Consider the following 24,936-nt stretch of genomic DNA (forward strand, 5'->3'; position numbering starts at 1 on the left):
TACAGATCTGCTTACCTGTTTCTTGAAGTCTGCGATGCGCCCTTCCATCAGGTGCAGGGCTTGATCCCGCAACTTCTGCGCTCGATCGATCTTTATTCTGCTGCGCAGTTGAGTGTAACATTTCAGGACGATGGTGGACGCCACAAAGCAGCAGAACAAGGAGAGCAACACATGGTTAACGGTGAATTCCAGCAGGAACCAGAACATGGTAGCAGAGCGGCCGCTGAGCGAGCGGTGACTGGTCTGCACACGGGGACGGTATGGAGGCTCCGCACCGCCGCTCACGGGCTGCAGCTTCTCCTGCCAACTCTGCCCGGAGCACAACAGCTGAAGGAGCAGAACTCCTATCAGATACTAATCCTAGCATCAGATGCCGGATCACCACTCCCAAAATAGAAGCACGAGATGGGAGCGCGCCAAAATCCTGAGGTCATCTCCAGCCCTCAGCTGCTGGGACACAACAGTAGAAGTCACTGAGGTCCAAAATCCAGACCCCAATCTGCCACTGAAAAGTGGGGTAACTGCAGAGAGCAGAGGGGTTCACATAGCGCACCCACTATAAAATCTGCCAAAATAATGGAGAAACTATATCCGTCATCCTCTCCTAGAAGAATGTGACTGGGGGCAAAAGCCAATTCTGCAGAACAGAGTCAACAGCTGCTGCCAAGTCCTATTGATCAATACAATATAGCAAGGACTAAAACATAAATCATGAATAAACAAAGTGCAATATAAAGGATAATAACTGTAATCGATCTCACCCGATCCTTATCAACGGATGAGCAGCGCACCAATCAATAGACTGAAAACCACAGGTTGGAGGAGCACCGGCAAATCCCAGGGTGAGGCGTATACACTGTCCCCTGTCGTGCCCCATCCGCCCTGACAAGGGCAGCACCCAATTGTGATGACTGCCCCACAACACCAATAAAAGGCCTGCCAACACGTTTCCCGCTCAATTAATAGAGTTCATCAGGGGAGAAACAAACATCCACCTGCAGTGGCAAGGACAGGTACAGAAATGTACTAAACAGCAGCACACGGACGGTGGTACGTTCCGCTATAGGTTCCCATGTAGTGTAATACCTATCAGGGTGTCTGCAGTAATTTCCTCCATGTGCAGAAAGCCGGTCACATCCACATACTCACAGTGCAATGCATGACAGTGCGCATGCGTCAACTTCAATCCATTATATTGGTCTTACAGAGCGTTGATAGACCCTTTGTGTGTCAAAACGCGCAAGCGCAAAACTATACAAGGACTCCAGTCAGTAGACACCCATAGTGCACAAGCGCGTAACGACATCTACAATCCATTAGCTTGCTCTAAAGAGCATCGATAGAGAGAACATAACAGCTACAATACTCTAGAAGAACCTGCAAGACGGCGGATACATCGATTTATTCACATGGGCGCGCAGGTAACTAGCGATCACAGCCGATCAACCACACGCGATATTTACTAACAACAGCAAGGTCAATAGATTAATGATCGTTCCCGCTATGATATTCAAAGTAGCCATATTAGATCATAACCAGTGAAGCCCCCACATCTATTAACCCCTTCCTAACCATACGAAGTGGAAAGCATAATTACATACAATGCGTGATGACCAATATGGCGCCAGCGGACAAAGAGTCTGGGGATCCGGGGCCTGCGGATCACAGATGGTGGTGGCGGCAGTGTATGACCTCGCCCTTGCCCCCCAGTATACTCCAACCCCACGCCCCCCAGTATATTACCTCAGCCCTTCACCCCCCCAGTATGTTACCTCGCCCCCCAGTGTATGACCCCCAGCTCCTCACCCTCCAGTGAATGACCTCTAGCCCCTCGCCCCCCCAGTGTATGACCTCCAACCCCTCGCGCCCCCCCCCCCCCGTTTATGACCTCCAGCCCCTCGCCCCCCCAGTGTATACCTCTGCTCTCCCGCCCCTGGTGTATTACCTCTAGCACCCAATCATGCTGTCTGCCTTTACCCACATATGACAGAGCGACCGGTGGTGCAGAGCTCACTGATACCAGTGCATCCTCTAATAGGAGCCCCTGGGGTATGAAGTCCATTCCTGACACTTCTTACTCCTTAACCTTCCCCATTACCTGTGAGTGATATTATTGAGAAGGGGAAGGAAAGCGCAGCAACTCAGCCACAAAGTGGAGACCCCGTAATGTTACATAACGGGGGGCCGAGTGCTGAGGAGCAGAGGGCAGAAAAATCCTGGCCTCTTCTGGTAACATCAATACAAATACTGCACCCACTAGGAGCTTCATGGCCGACCAGTTAAAGCAGCTGTACATCACCAAGCACAGTGCCGAGCCCGCACATCACCAAGCACAGTGCCAAGAAGTACATCACCAAGCACAATGCCGAGCCATGCATCACATACTGTAATCCATATTAAAGTCTATGGATGTCGAGGAGGATAGAGAAGCCTCTAGAGGTGGATAGGGGCACACACTTTTCTCTGTATGATGTATATAGCACCTCCCCATATCTCCACATTTACACATATGAAATACATCTTGTAACTTTCCTCCATATCCCACAAGCCACACTGCCCCCATACCCGTGCTTTAGAGCGCAGCAGCATCTTCTCCATCAGTTGCAGGGCGCGATCTCTCTGTGTCTGCGCTCGCTCGATCTTCATCCTGCTGCATCGCTCGATCATCCATTGTGCAAGCAGGTAAGAGCCAACCAGACCCAGAAGAAGAAGCACAAAGGCCAAATCAATGAGGAACTCCGGCAGCAGAAAGGCGAGAAGTCTGAGCAGCATGTCGAACGCAGCCACCCCTGGCACAGACCCTCATCCAAATGTCTTAGCAGAAATCAGACCCAGTCCAGAAGGAAACGAGACCACGAAAACCTGGGCTGGATCTCAGCAGACACCCAGAAGGAAGCGCTGACCCTCACAAATAGTCACAACGACAACCGCCGAGAGAACGACAGCACACTTCACAGTGTATATATACAGAATAATACAGATACTGAGGATTAAACCCAGTATACAGGACAGGAGAAGTGGTACTGTGCAGTGATATATACAGAATAATACAGATACTGAGGATTACACCCAGTATACAGGACAGGAGAAGTGGTACTGTGCAGTGATATATACAGAATAATACAGGTACTGAGGATTACACCCAGTATACAGGACAGGAGAAGTGGTACTGTGCAGTGTATATATACAGAATAATACAGATACTGAGGATTACACCCAGTATACAGGACAGGAGAAGTGGTACTGTGCAGTGATATATACAGAATAATACAGATACTGAGGATTACACCCAGTATACAGGACAGGAGAAGTGGTACTGTGCAGTGATATATACAGAATAATACAGATACTGAGGATTACACCCAGTATACAGGACAGGAGAAGTGGTACTGTGCAGTGGATATATACAGAATAATACAGATACTGAGGATTACACCCAGTATACAGGACAGGAGAAGTGGTACTGTGCAGTGGATATATACAGAATAATACAGATACTGAGGATTACACCAGTATACAGGACAGGAGAAGTGGTACTGTGCAGTGTATATATACAGAATAATACAAATACTGAGGATTACACCAGTATACAGGACAGGAGAAGTGGTACTGTGCAGTGGATATATACAGAATAATACAGATACTGAGGATTACACCCAGTATACAGGATAGGAGAAGTGGTACTGTGCAGTGTATATATACAGAATAATACAGATACTGAGGATTACACCGAGTATACAGGACAGGAGAACTGGTACTGTGCAGTGTATATATACAGAATAATACAGATACTGAGGATTACACCCAGTATACAGGACAGGAGAAGTGGTACTGTGCAGTGTATATATACAGAATAATACAGATACTGAGAATTACACCTTAGGAGAAAATAAATTAAGATGCCTGGCAATATACATATGAGGTATAAAATCAATTATTTATTGAAAACTCAGTTAAAAAAATTAGAAAACTGATGGATAAAAATGACTCAATCATTGGTAACAAGTTTCAACCAACAACAAACATGGGTCTTCATCAGAGCATGATCTCAATAATCAGATACAAAGACTAAATAGGCTGCAAAAGGGAAATGTTGTTAAGTTTAGACACGATGTGACACCATTTATCAATTAACAACATAATTAAAAGAATCCTAAAGGTAAGACCTCGATTTACATGAAATCCATAATGGCGGATTTGATATTCACGCCCTTTCCTCAAGTTAAGCTTAGCGATCCATTTTGCTTTTTGATATTTAAGAACCTGAGAACCCTCGTAATTTTTTCTATAGCAGTAACCTTCTAGTGCCTGATATCACACTGATGGACATGAAGGAAGCGCTGGGGACCCCTGACGAGCTTCGGGTGGTCTTATTTTGGGCATCATAAATGTGTTCAGAGATTCTTTTTCTAAGCGGGCGGGCGGTGCAGTCCCGTGGTGAAGATCACACTCACTGCAGAAAATGCTGGATATGACATTACAAATACCATGATTAAGAAATGAATTAATATGGAAAACTTGCCCAGTGGCCGGTGACAAAGGCCCAGTGGCCGGTGACAAAGGCCCAGTGGCAAAGGCTGAGTTTCAACCATGGAAAAGAATTGTGTAAAAGAAAGTGCTAGTCCTCAGTGGTGGATACATATTAATGGCTTACAGAAAAGACAGAGAACAGCAGCTGTGGAGATGACAGTGTCCACCAGAAATGTACAAACCACAGCTCTTTTGGCTGCACTTAAAGGAATCAGTCACCGGGATTTTTCCACCTAATCTGAGAGCAGCATAATGTAGAGAAAGAGACCCGGATTCCAGCGATGTGTCACTTAGTGGGCTGCTTAATGTAGTTGTGATAAAATCACTGTTAATCAGCAGGAGATTATCATTACAGGACTACTTGTTGTGCTGCAGGTAGTCCAGCATATTCCTGAGCTCTGTATAACTGATAGATCTGCAGCAGAGGAGACAGCACACAGCTTAGGAATGACACATCACTGGAGGAGACAGCAGTCAGCTCAGTAATGACATTGCTGAAATCAGGGTCTCTGTCCCTACGTTATGCTCCTTTCAGATGAGGGAGAAAAAACCTGCTGACAGATTGCCTTTAAGTATTTTATCAGAATATAAAACAGGTAAATATTTGCAGATAACGTTAGTAATCTGATCATTACATGCCCAGGTGTAATCCTGCACAGAGCCTGGGGTCACAAGTCTTTCCAATGGGATCTTCAGTTTAAGTATGGAGGGACAAGCACCAACTATGCGGGGACAGCCACCAACTACGCGGGGACAGGCAGCAAGTACGGAGGGACGGGCACCAATAAAATGAGCCTTTTCACCACAAAAGATCCAAGCCCCTGTCTTATGGCGAGTCGCAGAAGGCCCCCACCGAGGAGAGACCTCCTGGCTGCATGGGTTCAGCTGGACCCTCGACAGAGCAGTCACCCCTGCAGAGTTCTACTGGAGAAGGGGTCAACACAGGCCTATCCGCGAGTCATCCTTCCATCCGAAGGCAATAGTGGTTTCTAAAGACTCAGGAGTTTCATACAGGGAAAGATGGTCTTAACCTTTCAGACAGAACCTTACAAAAAAAGTCTTCTTAAACCCGGGTAAAACCATCTGGTGTCAGTGGCCCATTTGCAGAACCCTTACCAAAACTCCTCCACTGAGACCCCCTGCTGAAACCTATGTAGCTTGGACTCAGCAAGGGAGACTCGGTCCGGGTCATCATAAATAAGACCCAGGGCCACAAAAAACTCATCTACCGACTGGAGGGACTGAGAAGTGAGACCACAATCCTTCAGGAAAGAGGACGAAGCCTGAAATAGAGTTTCCAAGCTTCTCTGAAATCCACACATTTATCCCCAGACGACCTGCTTGGGAGGGCCCCCTTGACTTCTGGTGGAATATGATCGGCTGCTGAGACCATTAGTTCCACAATCTGCTGGTGTAATGCGGGCGTCACACAAGATGATCTATCGTGCGATGCATCGTTGGGGGGTCACGTTTTTCGTGAGGCACATCCGGCATCGTTTGCGACGTCGTTTCGTGTGACACCTCAGAGCGACGCAGAATCGGTCACAAATCGTGAGTCGTGTACACGTCGCTTATTTTTAAAAAATCGTTTATTTTTCATGGCGCCGGTTGTTCATCGTACCCGGGGCAGCACACATCGCTCCGTGTGACACCCCGGGAACGATGAACACAGCTTACCTGCGTCCCACGGCACCCGCCGGCTATGCGGAAGGAAGGAGGTGGGTGGGATGTTTACATCCCGCTCATCTCCGCCCCTCCGCTTCTATTGGCCGGCGGCTGTGTGACGTCGCTGTGACGCCGAACGTCCCTCCACCTTCAGGAAGAGGATGGTCGCCGTCCACAGAGAGGTCGCTCAGCAGGTAAGTACGTGTGACGGCGGTTTGACTTTGTGCGACACGGGCAGCGATTTGCACGTGATGCACAAACGACGGGGGCGGGTACGATCGCTTGTGCGATCGCACGATAGATCGTACAGTGTGACGCCCGCATAAAACCGGGACTGCAGATCCGTCACTTCCAGAGATAAACTCTACAGCGGTTTTTCAAGAGCCACGACTGGAGCCACATTGACTCAGAGTGACCGTGGCGCTTTCACAGCTGCTGGTGCACAGGTCGGATCCAGACCTGCTATGTAAAGGCAAAGGCACACCAACGGTGTGAAAATCATATCCAGTATTTATTGTGAAGGCATTTTGGATTTCAAACACCTTCATAACAAAGATTGCAAGTTATATTCGCAGCATTGCACGCAAGTATCTCTGGAGATCAATATTTGAAGCCTGGATGAAATGGGCCAGTTACAATGTCACGTCAGGGAGGTATAATGCCCAGTGTGCAGCATAAATAAGGGGAAAAAGGTACAAAGGAGGGCGACAATAGGGAGAGGGGGAATGGGAGACCCCTAAACACTCACCTAAGACTGAACCCTGCACTCCCCATCATCCCTAGACGGATCCTTCTCCCCCGGCGTGATCACAACAAACAGAACTCGACAGCTTCTACCAGGACAACAACTCCTGGGAGGTCAGCATAGAAGAACTATAACTGGCATATGGGGGAGTGAGATTAAATAATGAAGGGGAGTTGCAGCAGCTGAGGACAGAGACAAATGCACTCTCAGCAGCATCAGAAAGGTTCCCGTAACCCACATCAACACCAAGTGAAAACAAATCCGCTCAACTCAAAGTGGCCAATCTGCTAATCCCAGATAGCGCAAAGATCTCATCCTGAAACGACACACCCGTGACAAATAGGGGCAGTATTCTAGTGTATTATTATACATAGGGCCAGTATTATAGTAGTTATATTCTTGTATATAGTGCTGTATTATAGTATATTATTGTACAGAGGGGCAGTATTACAGATGTTACAGAGGGGAAGTATTATAGCAATTCTATTCTTACAAGGGAGGCAATACAGGAGGAATATGATTGGCAGTGATTAGAACAGATCATTATGAGGTCACATTGATATTATGGATGTTCGCTCCTTTTCTCGCTCATGGTTGTCTCTCCTTCTTGGTCACTTTCTCCACCTCCTTCATAAGGCGAAGACACTGTTCTTCTTGCCAGGGGAGGGCCACACACTGGACAGCCACGGGAAGTCCCACGCTGTCAGTCATGGCCTGCAGAACAAGGTATGAAAGCGTAAACCCTACATGTGAATAGCTCGGCATCAGGGTATAAGACACTGAGGCGTAGAAGAAAGCACCTTTTTCAGGAGTTTGTCCCAGAAATCGTTGTGATGACCCTTGTACTTCTTCAGAGCCTCCTCATCCTCATCAGTCACTGTAGTAACAGGTAGGACTCCGGCTGGGAAATCCACCAGATTGTAGAGGATTGTGTAGGACACGGCACCTGGGGGTCAGCACATGACAATGGTCAGACAGGCAGAATCCGCATTAGATTCTACAAAAATGTTCACTGATGAGAGGTCAGAAAGATAGGTCAAACCCCCCCACCGCCCCACGTGTACTGTCTTCCCAAATACATATGGCGAGAAATAAAACCAACAAAGAGCCAAATGCTGACAAACACAGCAAACGGTGAACTCAAGACCCAACTATAACCCCCATCATCCACAAGAAAATCATCCATCATTTCTCCAGTGCTGGGGTCTTAGGTTCTTGTAAGATGAGACCCCCCATGGATGTGGACAGTATGGCGACAGCTGATGATCTGGAAGCAGCTTGTACTGCCCCACAGCTGAGAAGGTCACATACTTGACAGCTTTCCAGGGTATCCAATGGTCAGAGCCGGGCCGAGGATAGGGCAAATGAGGACATCCAGGCCGTGTGCCTTCCAATGTGCGATGAACTCCTGACGATACACCTACAGACAAAGAGACAGGCATGGGGGTTGTGTCCTGACCTTGGGGGCCCCTCACACACCATCAGAGCCACATCCTGACCTCTGGGATCCCTCACACACTTTCACACCCGTGTCCTGACCTCTAGGGCCTCCACACACCTTCAAACCTATGTCTTGACCTCGGGAGCATCTCACATACTATCAGAGCCATGTCCTGACCTCGGGGACCCCTCACACTCCATCAAGGCCGGGTCCTGACCTCGGGGACACCTCACACACCATCAGAGCTGCATCTTGACCTTGGGAATCCCCCATACCATCAGGGCCATGTCCTGACCTCAGGAAGCCCTCACACACCGCCATGTCCTGACCTCTGGGAGCCCTGCAGACGCTCAGGTGTGCTTTCAACTACAGCCACTTGTTACCTCCACATCCACGTGATGCTTCCACAGCTCCTTTACTGAACTGGAGGAAGAGAGATTAAAGGGTTAATAAACTCCTCCACTTTGTGCCTGCAAACATCATTAAACGGCGAATTCTGCATCTTTCTGTGGAGGAGCAGGCGAGCGCCATACTCTACATGAGCGAGGCTGACAGGAAGCAAAGAGTGAACACCAACAGACACGTGCGCTTCTAACACTCAGTGCTTGCTGTCATTGCATAGAACCATTAATGGTCGATAACTGGAGCTGAGCGAATACATTTAAGTGGAACTTATTCTACTCAAATTTTTACAAAACTCTGCATTCACCAAAATTCACATTTTTTGTAATTCCCCTCCACACAGATTTATCACCATGACGTACAGAGGTTGTGAAGGCTGATGGAAAGGTGGAAAATATCCCTGTAGTCACCTCACTGCTCACCTCTGCAGCCCCTTATCTGATCTCACCGTTCGCGCTGAAGTCTCTGCATGTCTGGATAAGATGGGGACGGATCTGCTGATGCTCGGCACATCTTCTGATACCGCCGCTCACGCTGAAGCCTCTGCACGTTTGGATAAGGCGGGGGTCAGTTTTGGGACAGATATGCGGACACTCGGCACATCTGATCCTGATGCTCACGCTGATGTCTCTGCATATCTGGATAAGGCGGGGATGGTTCTGGAACGAATCTGCTGACACTCGGCACATCTCCTGATCATGCTGCTCACGCTGATGTCTCTGCATGTCTGAATAAGGCTGGTGTAACGCCTGCCCGGAACCACAGTCTCAGAATGGCTGTTACGGACAGGCTACAGGAAAGCCACCTACTAAGAAGGATGCCGAGAACCCCGAAACCCTTTAACCCCTATACAGGGATTTGGAATTACTACAGTGCCCCGGAGATCGCTACCTCTGGAAAGCTGAGTCCAAGATGATTAGTTGTCAGGCAGGGTCAAACCAGGAGATATAGAAAAAGGAACAAAAAAGGAAAAAAAAAGGAAAAAAAAAAAGAGAGTAGTCAGGAAATCAAGCTGAGGTCAAAACCGGAGATGGCGGAGAGGTACAAAAATTTCAGGCAGAAGAGTAGTCAGAGAGCAGGCAGAGGTCAAAACACAGATCAATAAACAGAGAAGGGCAAGAACCAGAGGCAAGCAGGAATACAAAACTATCTCTGGCAGTGACCAGCAGACAAGAGGGGGAATAAGAAAGGTGTGGTGTCTTCCCATTGGCTGTAGCTGAAAGGTGGAAACTTCAGCTGGAAGACACACGCCACCACAGTCAGCCAGTGGTACTGCAGGTCCCAGGGAAACCCAGCCTAGGGCATAGGCAGAGTCTGCGCCCACCAGAGCCATTGGCACCAACTCCTCTCACCAGCACAGTCCACGGCAGGAATACGGGGGCGCCTGGTGACCGAAGCAGAAGTCAGAGGAGCGGACTCCGGTGGGGACGTTACAGTACCCCCCCTCCTCCATGAGGAACCTCTGGACCCTCAAAGCCTGGCTTGTCGGGGAATTGCAGATGAAATCGCTTGACAAGACCCTTAGCATGAACATCACTTGCTGGGACCCATGATCTTTCCTCTTGGCCATAACCCTTCCAATGTAACCAGATACTGCACCGCTCCTCTAACAATACAGGAATGAAGGATTCTCTGTACCTCATACTCCAAGTTACCCTTAAGCAAAACAGGAGGAGGAGAGGGCCTGACTGGGTGAATGGGAAACGATACAACTTGAGGAGGGACTTGTGGAACACATTCGATATCTTAGAGGATGGGTGGGGAGTTTCAGGCGGAAAGCTGTGGGGTTAATGACCTCGATTATCTAGTAAGGTCCAATAAATCTGGCACCCAGCTTAGTAGAAGGGACCTTGAGTTTAATAGGTCGTGTGGACAACCATACCTTGTCCCCAACTCCAAGGCTTGGGCCCTTGGAACATCTTTTATTAGCAGCTGAGGTTTGACCATCCTGTGCCCTCTTCAAATTCTCTAACTTCAGACCAGACAACTTTCAGTTTGTCCAGTTTATTCAGCCTCAGGAGTATCCACCGCAGTGGAAGAAAAAGGACCAAAATGTGCATGCAATCTTAAATTGCAGAAAAAGGGGGTAGTCTGGATGGACTCCTGATACTGATTATTGATGGTGAACTCAGCTTGTGGCAGATATTCTACCCAGTCAGACTGACGGTAGGACACATAACACCAGAGATATTGTTCAAGGGTTTGATTAGAACGTTCAGTCTGACCATTAATTAGTCTTTGGGTGGTAGGCAGATGAAAAAGATAACTATATTAATCTTTTTGCAAAAAGCCCTCCAGAATTTTGAAACGAACAGCGCTCCTTGGTGAGAAACTATATTTTCCGGAACCCCGTGTAACCACACAATATGCCTAGTGAACAACCTGTTTAGAGTTTCAGAATTAGGTAATTCGGACAGAGGAATGAAATTACACTGTTTGCCGAATCTATCCACTACTACCCAGGTACAAGTCTTCTCTTCAGAGGGTAAGAGGTCAGTGATTAAGGGGGGCTTTGCACGTTGCGACATTGCTACTGCGATCTCGTCGGGGTCAAATCGAAAGTGGCGCACATCCGGCACCGGTAACGACGTCGCAGATCGCAAAAGCGTCGAAAATCGGTGATCTGTGTAGTGTCGGTCATTTACATAATTTTGCTGCAGCGACAGGTACGATGTTGTTCCTCGTTCCTGCGGCAGCACATATCGCTGTATATGAAGCCGCAGGAGCGAGGAACATCTCCTTACCTCCGTCCCGCCTGCAATGAGGAAGGAAGGAGGTGGGCGGGATGTTTACGTCCCGCTCATCTCCGCCCCTCCGCTTCTATTGGCCGCTTGCCGTGTGATGTCGCTGTGACGCCGCACGATCCGCCCCCTCAGGAAGGAGGCGGGTCACCGGCCAGAGCTACGTCGCAGGGCAGGTAAGTGCGTGTGAAGCTGCCGTAGCGATAATGTTCGCTACGGCAGCTATCACAAGATATCGCTTCTGTGACGGGGGCAGGGACTATCGCGCTCGGCATCGCTACAATCGGCTAGCGTTGTCGCAGCGTGCAAAGTACCCCTAAGTCCATGGAGAGATGTGTCCAAGGGCTTACTAGAATAGGTAGGGACTGGAGAAATCCAGCGGGACGGGTACGGGGTGCCTTGGCTTGAGCACAAGTTTCACAAGCCAGTACATATTTCTTACAATCATTTGCTATGGGCGGCCACCAAAAATTCCTGGTTAATAGTCGGTGGGTATTGCCTATACCAGGGTGACCTGCAAGGACAGAATTGTGGGACTCTTGAAGTACCCGTAGGCGAAGTGGAGGAGCGACAAACAGTTTACAGGTAGGAGTGGTTAAGGGGGCCTGGTCTTGGGTATTACGGATCTCTTGTACCAAATCTAAGGATATCGATGATACAATAATACCTTTAGCTAAAATAGAGACTGGCTTAGAGTTTTCAGACTGAGAGACAAAAGCTACAGGAAAGTGCATCAGCATTTGTGTTCTTGGTACCGGGCCGGAATGTTACCACAAAATCAAATCTGGAGAAGAACAATGCCCACCTAACTTGCCTCGGATTGAGTCTCCTAGCAGATTCCATATAAGTGAGATTCTTAAGGTCACAGTTATCACAGACCATATGTTTGGCGCCCTGGCACAATTCCTCGAAGGCGCATTTAATTGCCAACAGCTCTCGATTACCAATGTCAGTTTCTCTCAGTGAAAGAAAACTTGCGGGAAAAGAAGGCACAAGGATGAAGTTGAGTGAGAGTCGGAGTACCTTGTGATAGCACCGCTCCCACTCCAATCTCGGATGCATCGACTTCTACAATAAAAGGATGCATAAGGTCAGGCTGAACCAGAATCGGGTCTGAGGAAAAGCATTCTTTTAATTTAGAGAAGGATGGATCGCCTCTGGCTTCCAATTAACCACATCCGCCCCCTTTTTAGTCAAATCGGTGAGGGTTTTGGCAATTTTCGAAAAAATCTCTTAATAAATTTGTGATAAGAATTCGCAAACCCAAGGAAACGCTGCAAGGCTTTCAGAGACTTGGGTTGCACCCACTCCTTAATCGGCGGTAGCTTAGAGGGATCCATGCGGAAGCCTTCTGCAGACAAAATATAACCCAGGAAAATTAACCTCATTATAAAAAAAAAACAAACAAGAAAAACAACACATTTCTCATATTTAGCGAATAGGAAGTTCTCCCTGAGTCTCTGGAGTGCAGTGCGTACATGTATGACATGTGACGTAGCATCAGGAGAATAAATCAGGATGTCATCCAGATAGACCACCACATACTGACAACAGATATCTCTGAAAATGTCATTGACAAAGTTCTGAAGGACAGTCGACAACCGGCGCATAACTTCACCCAAAAGGCATCACTAGATCCTCATAGTGTCCCTCTGGCGTGTTACCTGCCGTTTTCCACTCATCTCCTTCTCTGATGCAATTTAGGTTATATGCTCCCCTGAGATCCAGCATGGTGAACCACCGGGCTCCTATGAGCTGGTTAAAGAGATCGGGGATGAGTGGCAGAGGACACTGATTCTTTACAGTAAGAGCGTTAAGTTTCTGACAGTCAATACAAGGTCTGAGACCACCATCTTTTTTATCAACAAAAAGAATCCAATCCAGCGCAGACTGGTGACCTGGACGGCCTGATAGACCCTTTCTGCAGACTGTCTGCTATATAATCTTTCATGGCATGACGCTCAGGACCAGAAAGATTATAAAGCCTACCCTTGGGGAGTCGGGATTGGGGGACTAAATCTATGGGACAATCATAATCCCTGTGTGGGGGAAATTTTTCAGATTCAGACACAGAAAACACATCAGCAAAATGTCTGAATGAATAAGGTATGAAGACAGGAGCGGTGTTAAGACAGGTCCACAGATAAGTACATACATCTCTCCTCACACTCAGGGCTCGAGCGCACAATCACTCTGGTGCCCATCTATGACCGATTTATGTCTACATAGCCAAGACCCAAGACCACCACAGACAGGTCTACAAATAAGGACATACATCTCTCCTGACACTCAGGGCTCCAGCGTACAATCTCACCCTGGTACCAGTCTATGACCGGGTTATGTTTGCGCAGACATGGCATACGAAATACCACTGCTGACATCAGGTTATCAAGAACAAAAAAATGGTACAGATTCTACATGTAAAGCTCCAACAAGCACGGAAACCTCCTGAGTAACACACTTAACCACACCCTGGGTGAGAGGTATACTATCAATGGAGGAGATTTTAATAGGAGAGTTCAGTCTCACCAAAGGCAACCCCAGATGCTTTACTGCAGCAGAGTCAATGAAATCAGCTACAGAGCCACAATCTACAAAGGCGGCAGCTGCATGGATTTTCCCTGGTGAGACAGACAGGTAACATTACATTTATATGGTCCGTAGGAAGTACCTGGCGCCTGAGGGGTATCATGGAGCCCACTCAGGCGCTGTTGTTGTTCTGGTAGTGATTGCCTCTGACATCCAGGTTTTCCATAACTTTATTTGCTCATTTGAAGTCGATGGGACTCTGGACACATTGAGGGAGATGCTGCAGGAGCTTGAACCTTGGCAGATTTAAGATTTAGTACTTGCTGTGCATGTGCATGGACCAGGCCAGACCAGGGTCTGCACCTGGTTCATCATCGTTTGGAGGGAATCCATTATTTCTGTTATTTTTTAGTGGGCCAGATATAATGCAACGCCTGCCTGGAACCACAGTCTCAGGACGGCTGACACGGACAGGCTAGAGGAAAGCCGCCCATTAAGCAGGATCCCGAGAACCCCAAAACCCTTTAACCCCTACACAGGGATTTGGATTTACTGTTGGGCCCCAGAGATTGCTAGCTGTGGAAGGCGGAGTCCAGAGGAGAGTAGTCAGGCAGGAACATACCGGGAGATACTGAAAAGGGACAAATTCGGCAGACAAGGGCCTAGTCAGGAAATCAGGCAGAAGTCAAAACTGGAGATGGCAGCGAGGTACAAAAACGGCAGGCAGGAGAGTAGTCAGAGAGCAGGCAGGGGTCAAAACACAGGGATCAATATACAGAGCAGGGCAAGAACCAAAAACAACCAGGAATAAAAAAAAACCCAAAACTATATCTGGCAGAGACCAGCAGACAGGAGGGAGAATTAGAAGGGTGTGGTCTCTTCACATTGGCTGTAGCTGAAAGGTGGTAACTTCAGATGGAAGGCACAGCTCCACAGTCAGTGGTACTACAGGTCCGAGGGAAACCCAGCCTAGTGGATGAGCGGAGCCTGCGCTCACCAGAGCCACTGGCACTGACTCCTCTCCTATCACCAGCACTGTCCGCCTCGGGAATACAACGGTGCCTGGTGACCGAAGCAGAAGTTGTAGGAGCGGACTCCAATGGGGACGTGACAGCTGGGAACAGATCTATGGACGCTTGCCACATCTTCTGATCCTGCTGCTCACGCTAATGTCTCTGCATATCTGGATAAGGCAGGGACAGTTCTGGGATGGATCTGTGACGCCCTGGCAAAACCAGGTAGTCACACAAGAGGCCCCCGCATAACACCATCCTTCACAGGGTTAAATACAGCCGACCTGAAACCCTAGCCACCCCCCTCAGGGCAAGACAGGCACACCAGTGGGCGGGACCAGGCGGTTAGGAAACACCCACCTAGGGGTCTAGACAGCCTGGGGCGGGAAAACAGACAGTTCATTTCAGTTCAGATCAGATCAGATCAGTCGGAGTCTAGAGTTCAAGTTGAGAGGAGTGGAGGCTGGGGCTAGGTGTAGCTCCAGCGGAGGTGAAGCTCAAGTTGACAGGTGCCAGGGTCGGAGCCCTGGTGCCTTGGCTAGGTGGCAGACGGTGGTCTCCGTCAGCAGGCGACGGGAAGACGGCAGCCGGAGATCCGAGGTGGACCGGGGCAGGGTTAGAGCCCGCCGGTACCGACACCGGAGAACCGACCCGGAAGCCGTGCACAGAGGGGGTACTTGGACCCTGAAGCCAGGACCGGAACCAACGGCCTAGCTAATTAACCAATTGATGGCAGGATTTTAGGTCCTGTTCCAACCAAAGTCCCAAAAGCAGACAACCACCCACAAAGAGGGATAGGACAACCACCAGGGCCTGATAGATCCCACAGGTCAGCGTCAGTGAGCACGGCTCCTCAGGTACACAACAAGCCGGAAGCGGACTCCCGTGTTCCATACCGGGAAGTCCAACACAAGCAAAAACAGTGCAGAGGGAAAAGACGGCGACCACCAGCCCGGGTGGGGGACCAGAGTACAACCGGCCGCGGCGGCCGGCCACCAGCACCTTGGTTTACCAAAAGACTCATGTGATTTATTCAACTGTGAGTAACCAAACATCCCCTGGTACGTCAGGGCGCGCATGCCCCTGCCATCGCCATTCCCTGCACAGAGCCACTAGGCCCTGGGGCAACCATCCCTACCCACGGAGGGGTTAACATCCAGCTGCCATTACATCTCCCCCGGGGTGTCCCACAACAGCAGCGGTGGTGACGGCTCTGGGACGGATCTGCAGACGCTCAGCACATCTTCTGATTCCACCGCTGACGCTGAAGTCTCTGCAAGTCTGGATAAAGCAGGGACAGTTCTGGGATGGATCTGCAGACATTTGCATGGTCCGGCTGCACATCTTGAGCTCATAACCTTTCTCCCTGAGCATTATCACAGCTGGAGGTCTGGGCTCCATGTGAGCAGCACAAGGATTTCAGTGCGAGAGCTGGAGATCGGAAGATGTGACCATGACTGGATAGGAGGATGCTGAGGTGGGTCCGGAGAGGCGACTATCAGCTTTTTCTTTGTATTGACATCTTACGTTTAAAACCCCAGACCACAATAAGGGACAGCAAATTTGCAAGATTAATTTGTGTGCTAAGCCAATTCCCCTGGAAGTTCGGAGCATATAGGCAAATTTGAATGTTGCCTGAGCCCCTCATCTCTAGCGATAACCCATCCTGACTTAGTCACAGTCACACAGCTGATGCCTTGCTACTATGCATTAGTACAGGCATCCCTGTATGAGCCAAGACCAGTCACAGAAGCCATGCACCTGTGAGAGCAGGACTAGGTCAGCACCATGCTCAGTCTTCATGAATGATGACCTGACAGTAAACAGTAAGCAAAGTCAGAGACGATGAAACCATCTCACCTCATTCCCCGCGAGTTCTGAAGAACCAATGAGAGTCTGGGAAACTGCGAAGACAAAAACAAGACAGTGGAGCAAAGTAAGGACACAGAGCTCCATCTATCTCCCAAGTGTTCACACCCTCATAACCAGCACCAAGAGCGGTACAGAAGTGATCAGTGATACTCACCACCGAGGAACACCAGGAGTGATATAGAAGAGATCAGTGACACTCACCAGGAGAGAGCACCAGGAGCGATATAGAAGTGATCACTGACACTCACCAGGAGGGACACCAGTAGCGATATAGAAGTGATCACTGACACTCACCAGGAGGGAGCACCAGGAGCGATATAGAAGTGATCACTGACACTCACCAGGAGGGACACCAGTAGCGATATAGAAGTGATCACTGACACTCACCAGGAGGGAGCACCAGGAGCGATATAGAAGTGATCACTGACACTCACCAGGAGGGAGCACCAGGAGCGATATAGAAGTGATCACTGACACTCACCAGGAGGGAGCACCAGGAGCGATATAGAAGTGATCACTGACACTCACCAGGAGGGACACCAGTAGCGATATAGAAGTGATCACTGACACTCACCAGGAGGGAGCACCAGGAGCTATATAGAAGTGATCACTGACACTCACCAGGAGGGAGCACCAGAAGCTATATAGAAGTGATCACCGACACTCACCTGGGGGGGGGAGCTCCAGGAGCAGTACAGAAGTGATCAGTGACACTCACCAGGAGGGAGCACCAGAAGCGATATAGAGGTGATGATCGGTGACACTCACCAGAGGGGAGCACCGGTAGTGATATAGAAAGTGATCACACACTCACCAGGGGGAACACCAGGAGTGATATAGAAGTGATCACACACTCACCAGGGGGAGCACCAGGAGCGATATAGAAGTGATCACTGACACTCACCAGGGGGAGCACCAGGAGCGATATAGAGGTGATCAGTGATTCTCACCAGCGGGGAGAACCTGGAGCAATACAGAGGTGATCAGCGATTCTCACCAGTGGGAAGTACCAGGAGCGATATAGAGGTGATCAGCAAATCTCACCAGCGGGGAGCACCAGGAGCGATATAGAGGTGATCAGCGATTCTCACCAGCGAGGAGCACTTGGAGCAATCTAGAGGTGATCAGTGATTCTCTTCAGCGGGGAGCACCTGGAGTGGTATAGAAGTGATCAGCGATTGTCACGAGCAGGGAGCACCAGGAGCAATATAGGAGATGATCAGTGACACTCCCCAGCGGGGAGCACCAGGAGTGGTATGGAGGTGATCAGTGATTGTCACCAGCGGGGAGAACCTGGAGGGGTATAGAGGTGATCAGCAATTGTCACCAGTGGGGAGCACCTGGAGTGGTATAGAGGTGATCAGCGATTCTCACCAGCAGGGAGCACCTGGAGTGATATAGACGTGATCATTGATACTCACCAGTGGCCTCACCAGGATGGACAGCAAACTCTTCAGCCAGGATGGAAAGCTGTAGGTCATGACCTGGGTCCTCAAGTTTGGATCCACTCGATCTCCTTTGCTAGGAATAAATCAGCGCTGCTCGTTACTGTGTCCTCACATCCCAACCATTCATTGCTGCAGCTCAATACGTACAAGTTATCCAGGAAGGTGGAGCCTCCATCAGCCAGCAGCCCCTTCAAGGAGAGTCCAAACAGCGATAATTCCACCGATGGTGGCGTGAATGGCACCAGCTGCAGAAGAAAAATGCAGCAGACAGCAAAGGAACGCGTAGCCCATTACAGACTGTTGACAAAAATCAGAATGGTGCCACAAAACTGGTGACTACAAACCTTGTGTCCAGCCTTCTCCAGGAGGACCTTAGTCTGCAGAACTGCACGTCTCATGGATGGCGTCGCCATGGTAGAGCCGTCTGTCTCGCAGTATCCAATGCACAGAGGCCGAGCACTGAAGAAAATCTGAGGAAAAGACAGAAGGAAAAAAGAAAATGGCCAACACCTTTTTATCTCTGCCTGCTGTCACTGAACAGAAACACAGAGTGAGCAAGTATGCAAGTCTGTGGGGGAGAAGAAGGATTAGGATGGAGAAGGGTCAGTAGGGGGGAAGATTAGAACATGCAGACAGAGAAGGGTCAGTAGGGGGGAGGATACGGACATGCGGACGGAGACGGGTCAGTAGGGAGGAGGATTAAATCATGTGGACGAACAAGGGTCAGTAGGGTAAGGATTAGGACATGTGGACGGACAATGGTCAGAAGGGGGTAGGATTAGAACATGCGGACAGAGAAGGGTCAGAAGGGGGAGGATTAGAACATGCGGACAGAGAAGGGTCAGTAGGGGGGAGGATTAGGACATGTGGACAGACAAGGGTTAGAAGGGGGAGGATTAGGACATGCGGACAGAGAAGGGGCAGTAGGGGGGAGGATTAGGATGTGGATGGACAAGGGTTAGAAGGGGGAGGATTAGGACATGTAGACAGAGAAGGGTCAGTAGGTGGGAGGATTAAAACATGTGGACGGAGAAGGGTCAGTAGAGGGTAGGATTAGGACATGTGGACAGACAAAGGTCAGTAGGGGGAGGATTAGAACATGCGGACAGAGAAGGGTCAGTAGGGGGGAGGATTAGGACATGTAGACGGAGAAGGGTCAGTAGGTGGGAAGATTAGGACATGTGGACAGAGAAGGGTCAGTAGAGGGTAGGATTAGGACATGTGGACGGACGAAGGTCAGTAGGGGGGAGGATTAGAACATGCGGACAGAGAAGGGTCAGAAGGGGGTAGGATTAGAACATGCGGACAGAGAAGGGTCAGTAGGGGGGAGGATTAGGACATGTGGACAGACAAGGGTTAGAAGGGGGAGGATTAGGACATGTGGACGGACAAAGGTCAGAAGGGGGAGGATTAGGACATGTAGAAGGGTCAGTAGGTGGGAGGATTAGAACATGTGGACGGATAAGGGTCAGTAGAGGGTAGGATTAGGACAAGTGGACGGACAAAGGTCAGCAGGGGGAGGATTAGAACATGCGGACAGAGAAGGGTCAGTAGGGGGGAGGATTAGGACATGTGGACGGAGTAGGGTGAGTAGGTGGGAGGATTAGGACATGTAGACGGAGAAGGGTCAGTAGAGGGTAGGATTAGGACATGTGGACGGAGAAGGGTCAGTGGGGGTAGGATTAGGACATGTGGACGGAGTAGGGGAGTTGACATGAATTCTTGGCTCGGGGGCTGTGTTTACGATTCTTACTTTTATAATTTTATCGCCTTATTGAAGGTTTTGATTATTAGGACGTGGTGACAGAAGGGAATTCAGCAGATTTGTCTTGACTTCACCGGGGTCTCACGGAGGTGGGCACTGCGCCTCATTTATTCTTCCCAGAAGAATGGGATTTGTGTGAGATCTTTTATGGGGTGGGTAGGACACAAGGTTCACTTACTTTTACTGTAGCTAGAGGGTAATCTTGAGTATATGCCTTAGGGGGTACAGGGCTGGAGGTCACTAAATGTTGTGGACTGGAGACGAATGGCGGCATTATAGAAACCCTGCAGCTTTACGTCATAAGGTAGAAATCTCTGGAGAGGTTGCTCAGCACTGCATGCCGGCACGCAGGCGTATAGGGGGCTGCGGGTGCGGTCACCTGGGGTTACACTCTGGATATCGGGGAATTCTGTGCACGGGGTGTCAGCTCTTCTGAGGTAATTTTTGGTCCATGTTGCAGATCTGCTGGTTCCTGTGCTACATTCCCTACGTTTGCGGAGCATCCAGGACAATGTGAGGTGGAGATGAGGACATTCTGTCACTATGTCCCTGGATGGGTTTAGCGGCCCCTTGGAGACCCGGCGGAGTGCCTCCGACACCCGGCACTGCGGTCATTCACATGAGAGACCCAGCGGAGCGCCACCGACACCGAGCACTGCGGTCATTCACATGGGAGACCCAGCGGAGTGCCACCAACAGCCAGCACTGCGGTCATTCACATGGGGGACCCGGCGGAGCGCCCCCGACACCCAGCACTGCGGTCATTCACATGGGGAACCTGGCAGAGCGCCCCAGACACCCAGCACTGCGGTCATTCACATGGGAGACCCAGCAGAGCACCACCGACACCCAGCACTGCGGTCATTCACATGGGGGACCCGGTGGAGCGCCCCTGACACCCAGCACTGCGGTCATTCACATGGGGAACCTGGCAGAGCGCCCCAGACACCCAGCACTGCGGTCATTCACATGGGAGACCCAGCGGAGCGCCCCCGACACCCAGCACTGCGGTCATTCACATGGGGAACCTGGCAGAGCGCCCCAGACACCCAGCACTGCGGTCATTCACATGGGAGACCCAGCAGAGCACCACCGACACCCAGCACTGCGGTCATTCACATGGTGGAGATGACTATGGGGAGGACGCGCTCCAGAGCAATCATGTCAGGACACAACGCTCAGGATGGCGCCCGTATATACACATCCGCAAGGCCGATGGTAAGAAGATTGGCATTCCATGTCCACAAATTGGCACCATGTCAGAAGCACCAGATTATGTCAGGTGACATAAAGCTACTAAGTGGTGGAGGGCAGTCATGTGATACCAGGGGGAGATGTTTAGTGACTGCACCACAGCATATTAGTATTACTGGACCACAGCTTATTACACCCACCTGCCATCTGCAAACTCCATCTATACAAGTCGCCATGTGTCAGCCCTGCAGGTTGCGCACATATGATGCCACCAACAATGCTGCAAATCAGCTATGAAGGGAATGCTGGGCATTGTAGTTCCTCCAACAAACAATCCACAAAAGAAAAGATTTAACAAGGGATTATACCTCATCATTGAAGGGGATTGGAGGCACGGAGGGATCCATCTGGAACATGTCATCACACAGCACAGCTCTCATGGCCGTCACCAGACTATCAACGTCTCTTGCTATCGGTCCAATCATTGCCGTAACTGGGACAAAGACAAGATGGGACTTATCACTCTCCAACTTACCTAGAAGGGGCCCAGGGACCCCAGGACTGATTGCTCTGTAATAGTACCTATCAGCAGCCATCACTAGGGGGAGCTCCCTGTATACAGAGATACATGATAAGATCCTATCTGTAATCACCTCTATGGGGTGCGCCCTGTATACAGAGATACAGAAGATTCTGTCTGCAGTCACCACCAGAGGGAGCTCCCTGTATACAGAGACACATGATAGGATCCTGTCTGCAGTAACCACTAGGGGGAGCTCGGTGTAAACAGAAATATAAGATTCTGTCTGTGGCCTCCAGTAGGGGGCGCTGGCTGCATACACATCTACATGCAGTGCACTCCATCTCATGGCGCCAGTGAGTGATATCATCAGGAGTCTTCTGGTCTCGTCACGTGCGCCACTGTGGTGGCAGGAGATGGCTGTCTGCAGCTTGTGTCGGAGCTGAACTCTTTCGTTGAGGCGGGTAGTTGGAGATATGGACTCTCACCTGACTTCTGTCCGGGGCAGCTTGAAACAAGACCAATTTTACTGTAATACAAAAGAAAGTTATTGCAGTAAGACGAGAGGTCACTAACCAGACACAATATTCGGACGCCATCTCACTACGCTTACGCGACATACATGGGCTATAGAGTGCTGTTCCTGCCATGGACCGCCATCCCTGGAGGTCAGAAACACCGCCATGGAACAGTCCCTCTATCAGCAGTGGAGGCTCTCATCTGCAGTGGGCAGCAGTGACTAAGGGTGGCTTTACACGCTGCGACATCGCTAGCCGATGCTAGCGATGGCGAGCGTGATAGCACCCGCCCCTATCGTTATGTCGATATGTGAAGATCGCTGCCATAGCGAACATTATCGCTACGGCAGCGTCACAGATACTTACCTGCTCGGCGACATTGCTGTGACCGGTGAACCGCCTCCTTTCTAAGGGGGTGGTTCGCTCGGCGTCACAGTGACGTCACTAAGCAGCCGCCCAATCAAAGCAGAGGGGCGGAGATGAGCGGGACGAACATCCCGTCCACCTTCTTCCTTCCTCATTGCTGGCGTGTGGCAGGTAAGGAAAGGTTCCTCGTTCCTGCGGCGTCACACGTAGCGATGTGTGCTGCCGCAGGGACGAGGATCAACTTCGCCCAAGTGACAGCAGCGATAATTGGGAGAGGACCCCCATGTCAACGAGGAGCGATTTTGGATGTTTTTGCAACGATCCAAAATGGCTCCTAGGAGTTACACACGAGATCGCTACAGCGGCCGGATGTGTGTCACAAAATCAGTCACCCCTACGAGATCGCTGTAGCGATCTCGTAGCATGTAAAGCCCACTTAAGGCTGGGTCTACACAACGACTATCGCCTCTCGGCCCTTTCGTGAAGATGACGTGTATCGTTTGGCAGCTTTGGACTGGCCCATCGTAATAGAATGATACAACATGCACACTAGGTGAACGCTTCGGGCGGCACAGCAAGTGACACGGCGATGGCAACTCCCAAGATGGAAGCCACGGGCTGAGTAGTCAGAGCCCACGGGGAGAGGTTCCCCCGGAATGCAGCCCTGCGGTGCCCCAAACCATGGACCCCCTCTGGGCGGATTACACTGGAGAGCCTTCACTATTCATATTGTTGTTCCCAGCACTAGTTCCAGGCTCCTTTTCTTTGTGTTCCCTTCTGATTGGGCTTTGAGGAAAGGGATATTGTTATCAGGTCACACCTTGGGCTCTCGTCATTCAGACATGTGTTGGCGGCTATTTCCACGGGGGCGGCAATACAGCTGAATGCTGGGAGCAAGATGGGGGGCACTGCACCGACTCTCATGGCCTTGTGCGCTGGAGGGTCAGGGATGGTTTATTGGGGGCCCTTCTCCTGGTGGAGCAGGCTGTGATGGCAACATTCACCCAGTGCCGCTGCTACATTGCAATAAATGGGGTCCTGCGACCAAAACAAATAATCAAATAAGGTGGAGTTTCTTGAACCTTGCTTCTCGCAATGTGACGCGGTGCAGAGGGTTGGGTCAGTTGTATTGTGCCGAGATGTAGCAGCTGCACTGACCGAAACCTGATGATGTAACAGGTGGCAGGAAGCAGCACATTCACAGCAAGGCGTGCTACACAGGAGTCAGATGACAGGAAGCAGCACATTCACAGCAAGGTGTGCATGCGGAGAGGGAGGTCCAGCGTCTGTGACCAATAAGACGTGTTCACAAGCTCCTAACTGATGCCCCACAATTATCCTGCATGCTGGACCTTCCAATGCACCCATATATTTTACAAAGTCATGTGTTAAGTCTGTCCGCCTGCAGAGCTCAGCTAATTTCCCCCCCATAGTAACAGTATCTCTGAAAATAAAAGCTTTACAGTATACAGCCCCCATTCCATAGTATCCCCCCTATATTATTATCCCTCCACTGTGGCATTCATATGGTACAATGTACATATCCTTCACAGTTACTGTGAGGAGCTGGTGAATTGGATGAATGGATGTAGAGTGGATTTTTTCCAGCACAGTGCGCTATTTACGTGGATCTGATTGTATTTCTTAGAGATTGCTTGCTCTCAGTTTAAGATGCTCTGAGGTTCTCAGGAGGCCTCAGTGGAGACATTGTTCTCAGGAGGCCTCCATGAACTCTAATGCTATCAGGCCTATAGTAGGACGCATTGCCCTGCATCTGGTGGGGGGCTGTGCGTCTTTGTTCCTCTCTGCTCATGCAGAGACCGCGGGTCACACCTGTAGCTCATCTGCTCTTGCAGGGACCGTGGGTCACACCTGTAGCTCGTCTGCTCTTGCAGTGACCACGGGTCACACCTGTAGCTCATCTGCTCTTGCAGGGACCGCGGGTCACACTTGTATGTTGTCTGCTCTTGGTCTCCTGCTTCCATCCCCTGCCCTGTAACTGGGAAATGTTTCTTATTGAAGCCGCACTCCAGTATTTTGTTTTTTCAGTGGCATTTTAAAATGTAATCCACCTCTGTCATACAGTCGCCTTCTTTCGATGTCACTTCCGTCCCGCTGCGCCAACGTGTGATAGTAACCTCTGATTGGCCGAAAGTGAGAAGTCACAAGTGCTCAATGCTTGTCAAT

The 24,936-nt window shown here is 50.0% G+C and overlaps 2 protein-coding genes across 3 annotated transcripts in view; both read right to left on the minus strand.

Moving 5' to 3' along the window:
- Positions 1 to 2,806, minus strand: part of LOC142248841 (vitamin D3 hydroxylase-associated protein-like) — a 67,258-nt gene extending 64,452 nt beyond the window's left edge. The window contains exon 1 of one of the 2 annotated variants that reach the window (XM_075320175.1): positions 2,566 to 2,806. In XM_075320175.1, coding sequence (XP_075176290.1) covers positions 2,566 to 2,772 — 207 coding nt within the window. In that variant the 5' untranslated portion in view covers positions 2,773 to 2,806. Of the gene's footprint in view, positions 1 to 15; positions 399 to 2,565 lie in introns of those variants that run through there. The other variant, XM_075320176.1, reaches the window with a different exon arrangement.
- Positions 2,807 to 3,918: 1,112 nt separating this feature from the next.
- LOC142248842 (fatty-acid amide hydrolase 1-like) overlaps positions 3,919 to 24,936 on the minus strand; it is a 66,425-nt gene continuing 45,407 nt past the window's right edge. The window contains exons 6-15 of the mRNA XM_075320177.1: positions 22,354 to 22,394; positions 21,714 to 21,838; positions 18,731 to 18,856; positions 18,534 to 18,631; positions 18,360 to 18,459; positions 16,927 to 16,970; positions 8,765 to 8,804; positions 8,252 to 8,360; positions 7,741 to 7,886; positions 3,919 to 7,654 (exon numbers count right to left, since the gene is read on the minus strand). Of these exons, the coding sequence (XP_075176292.1) occupies positions 7,529 to 7,654; positions 7,741 to 7,886; positions 8,252 to 8,360; positions 8,765 to 8,804; positions 16,927 to 16,970; positions 18,360 to 18,459; positions 18,534 to 18,631; positions 18,731 to 18,856; positions 21,714 to 21,838; positions 22,354 to 22,394 (955 nt within the window). The 3' untranslated portion in view covers positions 3,919 to 7,528. The remainder of the gene's footprint in view (positions 7,655 to 7,740; positions 7,887 to 8,251; positions 8,361 to 8,764; positions 8,805 to 16,926; positions 16,971 to 18,359; positions 18,460 to 18,533; positions 18,632 to 18,730; positions 18,857 to 21,713; positions 21,839 to 22,353; positions 22,395 to 24,936) is intronic.

This window comes from Anomaloglossus baeobatrachus, chromosome 8, assembly GCF_048569485.1.
Source record: "Anomaloglossus baeobatrachus isolate aAnoBae1 chromosome 8, aAnoBae1.hap1, whole genome shotgun sequence".
Lineage (NCBI taxonomy): Eukaryota > Metazoa > Chordata > Amphibia > Anura > Aromobatidae > Anomaloglossus > Anomaloglossus baeobatrachus.